The sequence below is a fragment of the Podarcis pityusensis genome, assembly GCF_964106645.2.
Source record: "Podarcis pityusensis genome assembly, chromosome: 13".
Classification (NCBI taxonomy): Eukaryota; Metazoa; Chordata; class Lepidosauria; order Squamata; family Lacertidae; genus Podarcis; species Podarcis pityusensis.
Window position 1 is genome coordinate 52,837,979 of NC_138038.1, and position 16,192 is coordinate 52,854,170.

The 16,192-nt window shown below is 49.1% G+C and overlaps 2 protein-coding genes across 5 annotated transcripts in view; both read left to right on the forward strand.

The window, feature by feature from the left end:
- Window positions 1-12,795, forward strand: part of FGF11 (fibroblast growth factor 11) — a 55,051-nt gene extending 42,256 nt beyond the window's left edge. The window contains exons 4-5 of the mRNA XM_080980002.1: window positions 7,568-7,766; window positions 11,139-12,795. Of these exons, the coding sequence (XP_080836128.1) occupies window positions 7,568-7,766; window positions 11,139-11,260 (321 nt within the window). The 3' untranslated portion in view covers window positions 11,261-12,795. The remainder of the gene's footprint in view (window positions 1-7,567; window positions 7,767-11,138) is intronic.
- The window catches only part of TMEM102 (transmembrane protein 102), a 171,013-nt gene that overhangs the window by 73,422 nt on the left and 81,399 nt on the right, over window positions 1-16,192 (forward strand). The window lies entirely within an intron of this gene.

Below are 16,192 nucleotides of genomic sequence, written 5' to 3' on the forward strand. Positions count from 1 at the left end.
TGGGCAAATTCCTGGCAGCGACCGCCTCGGAGGGCTGGCGTTTTTTGGAGGGGGGGTCCCCGTTCCGAAAATGGAGAGGGAGGTTGGCTTGGGAGGTGCCGGGTGCAGGCTGGGGGCCGGGGGAGGCAGCGAGGGTTGGGGGGGGCGTGATGAATCATTTATCCGCCGCCTGGAGAGGTGACCCCGATCCGGCGGGGAGCGTGGAACAGCTGACAGGGAGGGAGTTTTCCCTGGGAAGATGGTGCCTGTCAGAAAGGATGAGCGTGGCAGAAAGTGATGCCTGGCTGCTTGGGTTTGTGAGAGCGAGGGAGAGAGGCAGAGGGAGGGACGGAGGGCGGGCAGGCGAGGGGGCAGGAGGGGGGGCACCACAGCCAGGGAGAGGGAGAAAGAGGCTCTCGAGACACCCTCCAAAAGAAGAGTAAAATCAGTGCATAAGGTAGAGATGAGGGAAGGCGATGCACAAAGGCATGGAGGCAAATATCCTCCATTCTTCTGTATGCACTGCGTATTTCGAGGCCAGAATTTAGATCCTATTGAATTCTGGTGCTGGAGGAGACTCTTGAGAGTCCCATGGACTGCAAGAAGATCCAACCTCTCCATTCTGAAGGAAATCAGCCCTGAGTGCTCAGTGGAAGGACAGATCCTGAAGCTGAGACTCCAAGACTTTGGCCACCTCATGAGAAGAGAAGACTCCCTGGAAAAGACCCTGATGTTGGGAAAGATGGAGGGCACAAGGAGAAGGGGACGACAGAGGACGAGATGGTGGGACAGTGTTCTCGAAGCTACCAGCATGAGTTTGACCAAACTGCGGGAGGCAGTGGAAGACAGGAGTGCCTGGCGTGCTCTGGTCCAGGGGGTCACGAAGAGTCGGACACGACTAAACGACTAAACAACAACAAAGAGCACCTGCTTGGAATGCAGAACAATCGAGAAAAGGAATTTTCCATCGTGCAGCGCAGGGTTCAACGGCGGAACTCCCTGCCACCGGAGGCAGCGATGGCCACTCACCTGGATAGCTTTGAAAGAGGATTGGGCAAATTCCTGGAGGAGGAGCTGAGCCAGAAACTCCAGCGGGTGCAGAATGCCGCGGCGAGGCTCCTTACGGGGTCCTTGCTGCGGAATCACAATCATCCAGTGCTTTACCAACTGCACTGGCTCCCGGTGGAGTACAGGGTCAGGTTGAAGGTGCTGGTTTTGACCTTTAAAACCCTATGCGGCCTAGGACCCTCGTACCTACAGGACCGCCTCTCCTGGTATGCCCCGCGGAGAGGTCCACAAATGACAACATTTTGGAGGTCCCAAGTCACAAGGTGGTTAGATTGGTCTCAACTAGGGACAGGGCCTTTTCAGTACTGGCCCCGACTTGGTGGAACGCTCTGTCCCAAGAGACCACGGCCCTGCGGGACTTGACATCTTTCCGCAGGGCCTGCAAGACGGAGCTGTTCCACCTTGCCTTTTGGTTTGGGCTCGGTCTGACCCTTATGCTTCCCTCTCCTTATGGTCTTGATTTATGGACTACTGTTAAAATGAAGCTGCATTTTAAATTGCATTTTAAACTGTATTTTAAATTGGTTCCCCCCCCCCTTTCCCCCTTATTATGTTTTTACTGTGATTTTATTGGTGTTAGCCGCCCTGAGCCCAGCTCTGACTGGGGAAGGCAGGGTATAAATAAAATTTGATTATTATTATTATAATAATGAATGGGATAGCCGGCTATCGTCCCCAGCGGCTGAATATTCGCGGCCTGTTGCCCTGGGAAGCGGCTGCTGCCAGCCAGTGCAGACCAAAAAAATCCTTGCTCAGTTGGAAGGGATCCCTAAGGATCATCTAGACCAAACGCCCACCACAAGGCAGGAAGATCAGCTAAGGGGGAGCGTTATATACACTCACATCATCGGAAATGTACAAAATTACAAGTGCACGGATAAGGCACAAAAAAAGAAGAAACAATAATATTATCCATGTAGAAAACAAAGCAGAACAATAAGAAGATATTGTGTTTAAAAGGGGGGTAGTAGTTAACCAGACCTTAACCTCGTACGGTATTTATAAAAATGAATCGCAAATATTGTTAAATGGAAAGTCTACATTTGTACATAGCGAATTTATGTTGTTGTTGCTGAGTCGTTTAGTCGTGTCTGCCTCTTCGTGACCCCCTGGACCAGAGCATGCCAGACCCTCCTGTCTTCCACTGCCTCCCGCAGTTCGGTCAAACTCATGCTGGTAGCTTCGAGAACACTGTCCCACCATCTCGTCCTCTGTCATCCCCTTCTCCTTGTGCCCTCCATCTTTCCCAACATCAGGGTCTTTTCCAGGGAGTCTTCTCTTCTCATGAGGTGGCCAAAGTCTTGGAGCCTCAGCTTCAGGATCTGTCCTTCCAGTGAGCACTCAGGGCTGATTTCCTTCAGAATGGAGAGGTTTGATCTTCTTGCAGTCCATGGGACTCTCCAGAGTCTCCTCCAGCACCAGAATTCAAAAGCATCCATTCTTTGGCAATCAGCCTTCTTGATGGTCCAGCTCTCACTTCCGTACATCACTACTGGGAAAACCGTTCCGGAAGCCCGTTCCGCTTCCCAAATGTCCGGCAACCGAAGCACGGCTTTCGATTGGTTGCAGGAGCTTTCGGCACTTAAGCAGAGAAACGTTCGGGAACCAGAACACTTAACTTCCGGGTTTTCAGAGTACGGGAGTGGAGGTTTGACTGTCCCTGGTACAGGAGAGACAGCCAGCCACCCAACCTCTTCTTAGAAGCTTCCAAGGAATGGAAGCCCGTTCCACAGCACTGAACTAGGTAAAGGTAAAGGGACCCCTGACCATTAGGTCCAGTCGTGGCCGACTCTGGGGTTGCAGCGCTCATCTCGCTTTACTGGCCAAGGGAGCCAGCATACAGCTTCCGGGTCATGTGGCCAGCAGGACTAAGCCGCTTCTGGCGACCCAGAGCAGCGCACGGAAACGCCGTTTACCTTCCCTCCGGAGCGGTACCTATTGATCTACTTGCACTTTGACGTGCTTTTGAACTGCTAGGTTGGCAGGAGCAGGGACCGAGCAACGGGAGCTCACCCCGTTGCGGGGATTCGAAACTGAACTGAACTAGAGGGACCAAATTAGTGGCTCATCAGCAGGCAGAAACCCCTGTTTGCAAACCAGGTCTTTGTTCAGAAGCATGAGGGCTAGAATCTTAGGAGAAAAGTTACAGATCAGCATCTGAGCATCCGCTTGGCATGTAGAAGGTCCCACATCCGATCTGTCGATAGCCTCCTCCTCTACGAATTTGCCCTGTCCTTCCTTTCTTTCTTTTTATAATATTTTTATTGCTCTTCCATTTTTTCCGTTTCAACATACAGTCATACCTTGTGTTACAGACGCTTCAGGTTGCGTTTTTTCAGGTTATGGACCGCCGAAACCCGGAAGTACCGGAACAGGTTACTTCCGGGTTTCAGGGGTCGCGCACATGCAGAAGCGCTAAATCGTGCTTTGCGCATGCACAGAAGCACTGAATCGCAACTCGCGCGTGCACAGACGCGCCGCTGCACGTTGCGAATGCTGCGGGTTGTGAACGTTCATCCCGCACGGATCACGTTCGCAACCCGAGCGTCCACTGTACTCTTGAAATTCACTTTATATACAGTGGTACCTCGGGTTAAGTACTTAATTCGTTCCAGAGGTCCGTTCTTAACCTGAAACTGTTCTTAACCTGAAGCACCACTTTAGCTAATGGGGCCTCCTGCTGCTGCCGCGTCACTGGAGCATGATTTCTGTTCTCATCCTGAAGCAAAGTTCTTAACCTGAAGCAGTATTTCTGGGTTAGCGGAGTCTGTAACCTGAAACGTATGTAACCTGAAGTGTATGTAACCTGAAGTACCACTGTATTGCTCCTTCGCACGTCAACTTCCCTCCCTCCCTCTTCCTGCTTTCCCAGGTGGTATCTTCGCATCCTAGCATTTCTTAATCTTCCCTTTTACATTATTCCTTCTTGCCCTGTCCTTTCTTAAAGCCGCCCAGGCTGGTGGAGCATCCTTGTGGCAGGGAGTTCCACCGTTTAACCGCGCACCAAAGAGGCCCAACCAATACAGTGTCCGATTTTCGCGGTTTCCCCCAAACGGGACATGAGCGCAGCGCCAGCTCTCTCGACGCCTCGAGAGAGGGCCGCATTCGCTTCCTGGAAGGCTCGCGAGGGCCGTTTGCCTGTGGTGGGCGGAGCCAAAGGCAAAAGTGGGTGGGGCCCTGAATATGAATTATCTCTTGACACGCTGCTCTCTGTCCTGGGGTCAGAGATTAAGCACAGCTGGGGGGGCACTTAAGGGAGGTGCCAATCAGGAGCAGAGAGGGGTGTGGCTTGGGGCAGGGGGCGTGGCCTGGGAGGCTCCCCAGGGCCAGAAAGCAATGCTTGAAGGGCCACATTCGGCACCCAGGACTGAGGTTCCCTACCCCCGCCTTAGATGCTACAATAAGGCTGACTGGGAGGGAATAGGATTATTCAAGAGCTACCGGAAAAGGGATGTTTTAAAATTGATTAATGGCTATTATAGATTCATAAAGGAAGATTTAATCTGCTTGCCTGCTTTGAGGGCAGGTGATGATGATGATGATGATGATGATAAATTTTATTTATACCCCACCCTCCCCAGCCAAGGCCGGGCTCAGGGCGGCTAACAAGCAATAATAAAAACAAGTTGAATGAATACAACTTAAAAACAAGATTAAAATACAACATTATAACATTAAAATGCAGCCTCATCACAGGAAATGTATAATGTATAAAAGCCTCAGTCGAACAGGTGACGTGCAGGGAGAGGGGTTGAAGGTTGGAAATCTTATACGATACGATACGACAATCTTTATTGTCGTTGTCCCATCTGCAACAACGAAACTGAAAAAAATCTACGTCAGACATTCAAATCTGGGAACGGCACAAGGGGAAGGAAACTAGAGGGGCAAAAGGGGGTGGGATGTCAGCTTTTTAATTTGTATTAATTTGGTCAGGATTTGTTAAAAAAAAATTATGGGAAATCAATAAAAAGAACTGGGTGAAGAAAAATGTAAAAATTGAACTTGCACGCCTGCTAAAGGAGATAGGCCAGGGATCTGTGGGGTGAAATAACCTCCCCATCTTCTTTCCCCTGATCCCTGCGGAAATCTCTCGGGAGGGACTTTTCCTCCTCCCTCCCCCACAGATCTCTTGGCGAGTCTTAAGACGCCCTTTTAGTGCCAATTAAACAGCTTTGAAGAAATTTGGCAGTGAAAATGATGGCGGCTGGCGGCTTGGGAGTGAATAAAAGTAGCTGGGGTGCTTCATCGGCCGGGACACTTTGCTCTCATTAACGTTATGGATCCGCTGGCGCCTTCGGCCTCACGATTCTGGGATGGGGACCCAGGTATCCTGGGGAGACCCAGAGTCCCTATGGGTGATCTAATAAGGGTGTCCATCTAGTGTTGGGCAGCGCCACCTAGGGGCAGGCAGCTGTCAAAACAAGCCAGTGTTTGCATAAATGTTTTTTTTTCTCTTTTCATGGTAGTATTTTATTACATCTCCAGCTTTTCCTCCAACAGAGCCAGAGGGGTTTATAATGGTTTCAAAATAGTTGATTTTTTTAGATATGTACATTTTAATGGTTGATCTGTTGTATATAGCTACATGGCGTTTTGCTTGATTGTTCGCAGTGATGAAATTTCTTACACAGCGCCATCAATATACATAGAGCTGAAAGGAATCACAACAAAAAACCAAAAAACCATTGCAGGAATCACAACAAAAAACCAAGCCTTTAGTGTCATCAGCCTGTGGAACTCCCTGCCAATAGAAATTCAGCAGCCAATGTCAGGGCCAACTTTTAAAGGCCCGCTGGGAACCTTTCTATTCTGCCAGGCCTATGTAAGCGGTTAAGAATAAATACAGTGGTACCTTGGTTCTCAAACTTCATCCGTTTCAGAAGTCGGTTCCAAAACCAAAGCGTTCCAGAACCAAGGCGCGCTTTCCCATACAGAGTAATGCAAAATGGATTAATCCGTTGCAGACTTTTAAAAACAACCCCTAAAACAGCCATTTAACATGAATTTTACTATCTAACAAGGCCATTGATCCATAAAATGAAAGCAATAAACAATGTACTGCAGTCATACAACCAATCAATCAGTAGCTGAACCGGGTTCCACACAGTCACAAGAACAAAACAAAAAAGCCACAAAAACGCAAAATAAATAGCAAAAACAGGCAGACTTCAGCGTAACACTCAAATCAGAAGTCAAATCGGAAGCATAACACTCAAAATTGAGTACGTTCGGCTTCTGAAAAAAGTTCGCAAACCAGAACACTTACTTCCGGGTTTGCAGTGTTTGAGTACCAAGGCGTTTGAGAACCAAGGGACCACTGTATTGGCACGATGCCTAGCTGATTTCTGGTTTTAACCTTTGATATGCTTTTTTATCATACGGCTTTCTGTACAATTGTTGTAAGCATCTGCGATTTCCTTCATTTATTCATAGCATTTGTCGGCCACCTTTGTCTCCAAGGAGTTCAAGTGGGCATAAATAGTTCCCTCCTCTAATAATAATAATAATAATAATAATAATTTATTATTTATACCCCGCCCATCTGGCTGGGTTTCCCCAGCCACTCTGGGCGGCTTCCAAAAAAATATTAAAATACTGTAACACATCAAATGTAAAAAGCTTCCCTGAACAGGGCTGCCTTCAGATGTCTTCTAAAAGTTTGGTAGTTGTTGTTCTCTTTGACATCTGGTGGGAGGGCGTTCCACAGGGCAGGCGCCACCACCGAGAAGGCCCTCTGCTTGGTTCCCTGTAACTTGGCTTCTCTCAGGGAGGGAACCGCCAGAAGGCCCTCGGAGCTGGACCTCAGTGTCCGGGCAGAATGATGGAGATTTATTATTATTGTTGTTGTTGTTGTTGTTGTTGTTGTTGTTCGTACCCCGCACTTCCATCTGCTTTGCCTCAGCCTCAACAACTCTGTGATGTATCTCAGGCTCTCCCAGGGTCATTCGGTGAGCTTCATAGCGAGATTCGAACCCCGGTCTCTCTCTTAACCCCTGCACATATTTATAGAGTAAAGGTAAAGGGTAAAGGGACCCCTGACCGTTAGGTCCAGTCGCGGACGACTCTGGGGTTGCGGCGCTCATCTCGCTTTACTGGCCGAGGGAGCCGGCGTACAGCTTCCGGGTCATGTGGCCAGCAGGACTAAGCCGCTTGTGGCGACCCAGAGCAGCGCATGGAAACGCCGTCTACCTTCCCGCCGGAGCAGTACCTATTTATCTACTTGCACTTTGAGGTGCTTTCGAACTGCTAGGTTGGCAGGAGCAGGGACCGAGCAACAGGAGCTCACCCCATCGCGGGGATTCGAACCGCCGACCTTCTGATTGGCAAGTCCTAGGCTCAGTGGTTTAACCCACAGCACCACCCGCGTCCCTAAAGCACTGTTGCATTGGGCCCGGGCCTTCCGCGTGGCAGGCGAGAATTCTACCACTGGACCACCAATGCAGGCACATTTATAGAGAGCGGTATATAAATGTCTTTTTTTTAATCAATGAATATAACAAACCTCTCCCCTCTCCAGACTCACTTCACCGCTGAGTGCCGTTTCAAGGAGTGCGTCTTTGAGAACTATTACGTCATGTATTCCTCCACGCTCTACCGGCAGAGGGAGTCTGGGCGGTCGTGGTATCTGGGCATCAACAAGGACGGGCAGGTGATGAAGGGAAACCGAGTCAAGAAGACCAAAGCCGCCGCCCACTTCCTGCCCAAACTGCTGGAAGGTGAGCAGAGGCGGGGGGGGCGTTTGGGAGAGAAAGGCTCGGGCCGCGATCCCCGAATATCATTGCCATGCGAGTGATCTCTTTTTTTATATAATAATTTTTATTAATTTTCAAATACAAATATATAAAACCATATCAAAATTTATCACACATTTTTCTTTTGGACTTCCTCCAGCTTCTCTGCCAATCATCCGTTTTAATTTTTTAATTTACGCATTTCCGAATTTTAATATTGCCTTTTAATATACCCTCCCAATCTTATTTCCTTTTTTACAATATTCCTCATACTTTCACAGAGCTTCTTGAAAACCCACAAGCGTTATATGTTCATCACATATACTCTCCAGATAATCTACAAATTTTCCCCAGTCCTCGATGAACTTATCGTCTCGTAGATATCTGATCTTCCCTGTTAATTTGTCAAGTTCTGCATAGTCCGTCAGTTTCATTCTCCATTCTTCCAGCGTCGGTAATTCTTCCTGTTTCCATTTTTGGGCCAGTAGTATTCTCGCCGCTGTTACTGCGTATTGGAAAAGTTTACAGTCCTTTCTATTTATTTCATTTCCTACTATTCCTAAAAGAAAATCCTCTGGTTTCTTAACAAATGTATATTTCAACATCTTTTTCAATTCGTTATAAATCATCTCCCAGTAGCCTTTCACCTTCTTACATTCCCACCACATGTGGTAAAATGTCCCTTCTTTTTCTTTACATTTCCAACACTTATTACATGTTTTATACATTTTTGCTAATTTTACAGGTGTAATATACCATCTGTATACCATTTTCATAACATTTTCCTTTAACGCAGTACATGCCATAAATTTTATATTTTCATTCCATAGTTTTGTCCAATCATTAAATTGTATATTTTATCCAAAATCTCTGGCCCAGTGTACCATAACCGATTTGACTTCCTCATCTTTTGTATACCATTCCAGCAGCATTTTATACATCTTTGATAAAATTTTACAATCATTATTTAATATTTCCGTTTGGAACTTTGAGTCTTTTCTTTTTCTGCAAAATCACTTTCTTTGAGAGCCTTTTTAAACATTTCATTAACCTGATAATAATGCAACCAAACATACACATACTCTTTTACTTCCTCGTAGGGTTTCATTTTCCATTTCCCTCCTTCTTTGACAATCATGCGAGTGATCTCTGGCGGTGCCTCTGCTCCCGGCGCACGTGATCTCTTGCACAGCCGAGAAAGAAAGCTCCTATCTGCTCCCAGCCTTCCTCTGAGCTGGTCTGTCCTTGCATCTTCCTCCTAGTTACTTCAGATGTGGAATAAAAAGGCTACAGTGGTACCTCGGGTTACATACGCTTCAGGTTACAGACTCCACTAACCCAGAAATAGTGCTTCAGGTTAAGAACTTTGCTTCAAGATGAGGACAGAAATCGGGCTCCGGTAGCAGCGGGAGGCCCCATTAGCTAAAGTGGTGCTTCAGGTTAAGAACAGTTTCAGGTTAAATACGGACCTTCAGAACAAATTAAGTACTTAACCCAAGGTACCACGTATTTCAGATGCCTAGCTGAGAGAGTCCTGAGAAACAGATTCTGAATCTTATTGGTCAGGAAGAAACGATGGACAGGGCAGAGGGCCAGTGGCGGATTTACTTATAAGATAAACAAGCCATAGCTTAGGGCCCCACTCTCTTTGGGGCGCCCCCAAAAAACATAAAGGGGGGGGGAACTGTATGTTTCCAAAATATAATATAAAAAGGTAAAGGGACCCCTGACCATTAGGTCCAGTCATGGCCGACTCTGGGGTTGCAGCGCTCATCTTGCTTTATTGGCCAAGGGAGCCGGCGTACAGCTTCTGGGTCATGTGGCCAGCATGACTAAGCCGCTTCTGGCGAACCAGAGCAGCGCACGGAAAGGCCGTTTACCTTCCTGCTGGAGCGGTACCTATTGATCTACTTGCACTTTGATGTGCTTTCGAACTGCTAGGTTGGCAGGAGCTGGGACCGAGCAATGGGAGCTCACCCCGTCGCAGGGGTTTGAACCGCCGACCGTCTGATCGGCAAGTCCTAGGCTCTGTCGTTTAACCCACAGCGCCACCCGCATCCCAAAATATAAGATAAAAAACAAATAAAATAAAACCTACAGCAACAGTGTTTCGTGTTGTGTAGGCTCCTAGGATGTAAGTCATGGGCCCCGCCTGCTCGCCTGCTCCCTAAAATATCCCTGGTTTGCTCCTTTCTATATATAGGGTGCCTACATTCTGCATGGACTGGTTGCAGGGCAACATGGGCAAATGGCTTGAGATACCTATGAGGTCCATAAATGACCATAGAGCATATATTTGATACAAAAACAGTGACAATTTGTTGTTGACAAAGGACAGCTGGACATAGAAAGGGCCCCATTACCTTCAGTAGCTCAGGGTCTCATCAAACCATAGCTGTCAACGTTTCCCTTTTTTTAAGGGAAATTCCCTTATTCCGAATAGGATTCCTCGCAAGAAAAGGGAAAAGTTGACAGCTATGCATCAAACCTAAATCCGGCCCGTTTCCTCCTTCCATCAGGAAACCAGTCTAGACTTTCTCCAAAGCCAGCCAACCTTGCTGCTGACTCGTGAGCAAACCAGAATTACTGCAGCGTGGCAAATAGGCTAGGATTAGTCCGGTTTTTGAGCCACAGGTTTATTGTACGAAGGAGGAAACGGGCAAGCTGGAAGGATGACCGGGGCTTGAAAAAGGAACAGTTGAGGGTGTTTAGCCTGGAAAAGCGGAGATTGGAGAGCCATCTTCAAATATCTAAAGGGAAGTTGCCAATTTTGGTGGCCGCCTCCGCCGCCTCCTGTGGCAGGGAGTTCCGCCGGTTACCGTATTTTTCGCCCTATAGGATGCACTTTTTCCCCTCCAAAAATGAAGGGGAAATGTGTGTGTGTCCTATGGGGCGAATGTAGGCTTTCGCTGAAGCCTGGAGAGTGAGAGGGGTCGGTGCGCACTGACCCCTCTCGCTCTCCAGGCTTCAGGAAGCTATTCGCAAGCCTTGGGAGCCCGCAGGAGTTCCCACGGGGCTCCCACGGCTTGCGGAGAGCAGCCTGTTCTGGGGGCTGGGGAAGCGTGGGCTTCCCCCACCCCAGCCCCACGCCTGGGGGGGAAATAAATTTTTTTTCTTTATTTCCCCCCCAAAAAACTAGGTGCGCCCTATGGGCCGGTGCGCCCTATGGGGCGAAAAATATGGTAACTGCGCTCTGCTACCTTTGCCCAAAGAGGCACGCGGCTTAGAGAAGTTCCTGGAGCCCAGGCAAGGTCTTCCTTCATGGGGGGGGAGCCGCTCTGGTCCCCCGCAACTGGGGGCCGATGGGAATTGTAGTCCGACGCCGTTTTAACCCTTTCCCCCTTTTCCCCTCCGCAGTGGCCTTGTATCGCGAGCCTTCCTTACACAACGTGGTCGAGCCGGTCCTGGCGAAGAAGGCAGAGGAGGCCGGTGCCGCCGCCGCGCCCGTCAAAGAGATCTCCAAGGCGGAAGCCACGTAGCCCCGAGGAATGGGGGGGTGCCCCTTCTCCTCCGCCCCCCACTTCCCCCGTGCAAGCCGCCTGCACACACTACCACCCCACACACCTCCGAGCCGGCTGCCGGCCAAGAAACACCTTCCCAAACACACCTTCACGGATCTTCTATCTTCTCTCAGGATGTGTCTCCCCTCCTCTCTCGCTGTCTTCCGCCTCTGCGGGACTTTGGACCCGGACAGGATCCGGCCGGGAAAGGAGGAGGTCCATCGTCAGCCGCCAACTTGGACGAGGGGGGAAAAAAATAAGTCTTCCGTTTTGCGCTTGCAGGTGCAATACGGCCTCCGGCCACACGGGGGCGACATTGCAACGCCGGGATTTTTCTTCTTCTTCCAAACTGTGACAAATCCACTGTGTATGGGGCTTCCGGCATCCCTATTGCAGAAGTTGTTGCGTCTCGTCAGGGATAAAAGTGACGTTTTTTGCAACCCAACCGATCCACAGCAGTCTTCCAAAACGGCGAGATGAGGGCGTCTTCGCTGGAACCGACGGCACAACTTCAGGGAGAAGGAAAGAAGTGTTTTTAAAAGAAGTGTGTCGACGTTCTTCTAACAGCCAATGGAAAACGACACAGTTTCCTACTCCGGGGGGGTGGGGTTTGGAGGGGGGAGTTTTTCGATTTCGTGACAACTGTGCTATCCCCTTTTCCGCCACCGGAGGGTGACATTCTCCAATCTGGAATCGTTGCAGGGTGTATATAATTTCGCCGCTGGTCTTTTAGGATTTGTGAATAACAGCGGCAGGTGGTTATATGGGGGGGGGGGGCGAGTTGACTCTTGGTTTAACCAGCTCAGGTAGCTGAGACTGTCTTCTGCCTCCAGAAGGTCCCAGGATGTAAAAACTGGGGAGAAACCTTCAAAGCGAAACCATCTAAACACTCTTGGAACAATTTAACAAAAAATAAGTGGAATCTTTTTCTTCGTTCGTGGGCACTTTTTTACAATGAAAAACGTAATGACTGTCCGTCCCCCACAAAAAAACAAAACAAAAATTGCAATGCCAGTTCCGGACACTCGTGATGCAAAGGACTACCTTTTCGTTTGCCGGGCTCCCGTGTTCTGCAGCGACAAGACTATATTTCTGATTTCAGCCACCGGGGGCCGACATTGCGCTATCAGGAACCAAGAACATTTTGCAGCCTGCGAAACTAACAAGTGTCATCCGGCCACCGGATGGCAGCATTGCGTTCACGCCAAGGGGCGTTTTCCCAGCTTCCACTGCAAAAGAAGAAAATGCAATAACCATCTTTGGCCACTGAGTGGCGACACTGTCATACTGGCCTGCGGGGATCGCAATCTGGACACCCCCAAAAACCATAATTTGCAACATCTCGATGATCTTCTTGGCGCATGGACCTTATTGGGGAACGAATAGCTAATAACTCGGGGGAGGATGCATGCCATAAAACTCTGCGCCCGCCCCCCCCAAAAAACCCACCACCATTTTGACACCCCAACCCTGATTCCTCCTCCTGCATCCCAGAGCCCAGATTCGCCATACTCCAATCCGATTTCAGGATTTCAAGAGGCCATAAATGAACGAGACTGAGCGGGGTTTGGGGGGAATAAGCCAATTCGAACCCGTGTTCTGCGAGGGGGTGGGGGTAGGGTTTATTGTGGGGCTCAGAGGGGTCTCTGGGGTGGGGAGTGGATGGATGCAGAATCATTTTTTAAAATGCATCTCGCATTGCCCTGTGTTTGTCTTTCAGAAAACAAACCCGGGACCATTGCATGGGGTTGGGCTGGATGACCTTTGGGGTGTCCCAACTCTGATCCCTGCTAGAGAACAGGGGGGGGGGATGTTTCCTGTTCCCCATTCCCCCATCCTTCCTGCCCATCCATGGACGCATGTTCTAATTCCACACAGCCACTGAGCTAAGCTGCCCCCCACACCACAAAAAAGCCCTGGGGTCCTGGGTTCAAATCTCAGAAACCACTAGACCGTCCTCCTCCAACCTGGCGCCCCCAGGTCCTTTTTGGACTACAACTCCCATGGGAATAGTCCAAAAACATCTGGGGAGCCAGGCTGCGTTAGACCCTCTTCCAGAAAGCCGGACCTGGGTTCCGCAATGCCTTCCCCACCCCTTGGCCCCGGGTTCCAAATTCGCCTCGCCCTGCTCCATCCTTACCGAGCCATGTTTGAAAGAGAGATCCGATCTCTGTCCAGCCAACAGAGAGCAGGAAGGGACCAACAAACGGGATAGCCAGGGGATTCTTTGCACGCGGGACCTGCCCCGCGGCGGGTTGGGCTAGATGCCCTTCGGGGTGTCCCGACCCTACGATTCCACGATCAGGCCCGATGCTTTAATGAGCCATATGCGGCAGTGACTACCTATTTTGTCTTCCTCCTGGCGGTGACCGCGCCCAGCCAGAGCCATAGGTGTCCCGGGCACCCGCTGCCACCCTCGAGTCTGAAACCAGGCCGACCCCCTCTCCTTATCCCCTCCTGTCCAATGGCTACAGGGTTCAAGCGAACTCAGGAATTTCTCTGCTGAGGATCCAGCAGGGGCGCAACGGTGTCTTTGCAAGGTGCGGCCACAAGGGGGCGACAGCTTCCCGGAAAAAGGAAAAGGCACACAGGGGAGCAATTCTCCGCCCGGCCACCAGTGGGCGGTGTGTAGGGCCAGTGGGAAGCGCATGGATCGACCGACTGGTGCAATGTTTTGAGTGAGCTGCTTGGTTTTCTCTTTCGGGGGGGTTGTGCGCAAATGATCTCTTTCATGCGCAAACACACACACAACACATCGCAGCATCTCTTTTCTCCTCCTGAGCAAATGGAGTTGTGTAGATTCAGACGTGTGGCAGCCGTCATCAAATATAGTGGTACCTCGGGTTAAGTACTTAATTCGTTCCGGAGGTCCGTACTTAACCTGAAACTGTTCTTAACCTGAAGCACCACTTTAGCTAATGGGGTCTCCTGCTACTGCTGCACCACCAGAGCACGATTTCTGTTCTCATCCTGAAGCAAAGTTCTTAATCCAAGGTAATATTTCTGGGTTAGTGGAGTCTGTAACCTGAAGTGTATGTAACCTGAAGCATATGTAACCTGAGGTACCACTGTATCTGAAAGGCTGTCCCATCACGGGAGAGGGAGCAATCTTGCTTTCTGATAATCTGGAGAGAAAGGACCCAAACCGAGCGATTCGAATGACAAGAAAAGAAATCCCAACGATGGTTGTCATTATGATTACATTTCTTTAGTTGCAATTCTGGAATTGCAGGAACTCTATGTCTATGATTCACTCGAGGTTTTTAAACAGAGGTTGGAGGGCGACTTATTTGGGATTATTCAGCCTGCAATGCAGGGGGGGTTGGACCCTGTGTGGGGGGGTCTCCTTTCCAACGCCCCATTTCCTGCAGCGGCTTTAACCATTTCACTGCCGGGGGATGAATTCCTCTAGAGCCTTCTCATCCTCACCTTTCTGCAACACATTTCTTGAACACCTCTGTGTGTGTGTGTGTGTGTGTGTGTGTGTGTGTGTTTGCATGTACGGACGTCGCGATTGCACCAGTACCAAGCGAGTGGTTCAGAGCGACTGGCTGGCGCGAAAGGTTGTGGGTTTGAAATCTAACCTCTTCCCCCCCCCCACCTTTTTTTTTGTGCGTGCGAACTTTATATCTGAAGGCTGTACTGTGTATATAATTCTGTATAATCTCCTTCCTCCCAGCCACCTTAATGCCTCAGCTGAAGGACAGGGCCGTGGGAGAGGGAGGGTTGGGGAGTCCAACTCTGCCTGGTCTCCTTTGGCATTAAACACCCCTCTCCTGCCTACCCGTGTGTGGGGTTCCCTGGGTCTTCCCCACTCCCTTCTCTCCGCTCAGCCTCCTTTCTCCCTCCCTCCCTCCGCCTCTCCTTCCCCTCCGTTCTCCAACTTCTCCAGAGGTTGCCAGGCACAAACGTGGTTCCGTGGTTCCGAGTTCGATTCCTGCCTTGCAAGGGGTTGGTCTGGATGACCCTCAGGTCCCTTCCACATTGTGAAGGGATTCCAGAATGAAAAGTCATTCCAAACTCCACTCTGATTTCTGAGCTGGATTTGAAATCTGCGCCATGTATATCCCACCCCCCTTTTTGTTGTGGGGGGGGGGGAACAAAAGCATTTTGAAATCTGGGAATGTGAGTGTTCGCTTTCCGGAACATCCTAATTCCTCGGCCCAGTACAAAAATCGAATTTAGGGGAGAAGTTATAAACCTAAAATCAACCCAAAGAACCCCCCTCATTTTGAATCGGGCTAAGGAACCAGGATGTTCTGAAAAGCAGTGCTTTTTTTTTCTTTAAGAAATGTTCAGGGCTGCTCACTGTCTCTCTTTTTAATTGATACAGCAAAAAAAAAAAAAAAACCACAGATACAGGATTACACACAGGAAATAAACACAAAATTTTCTCAGCAAACCATAAAACATAAGTTGCTCTTAACACTATAGACACGATATACCGTATATAGACACATATATTCCTTTTTTCAATTTCATATTAATTATTGCCAATACACACTTTTATCATCATTTAACTTTTTCTCAATATATCTTCACTATCGTGGCTATCTTGCAACGATTACTGAAGTTCCCCTCGTTTTGACTCAAGAAAACCACCGTTTTATAGTTCAAATCGGGCAAAATAAAAAGACTGTATATGGACAAAAGTGTGACGATTCACAAAACGTTTAGGGGTTTGCGTAACCCTCTCCCCCCCCCCCCCAAAAAAAAGCACTGATGAAAAGCAAACTCCCCGATTCCCAGATTTCAAAACCCTTTTCATTTTGCTTCCAGATCTGAAATGGAAAAACGGGATTTCAAATCTCTTTGCAGAAGAACCAATTTTTCAGAAATAAATTCCCCTCCAAATTTCAGATCTCCCTGTTTGGGAGTTTGAGTTGCACCTTCTCAATCGGAAGTCAGAAA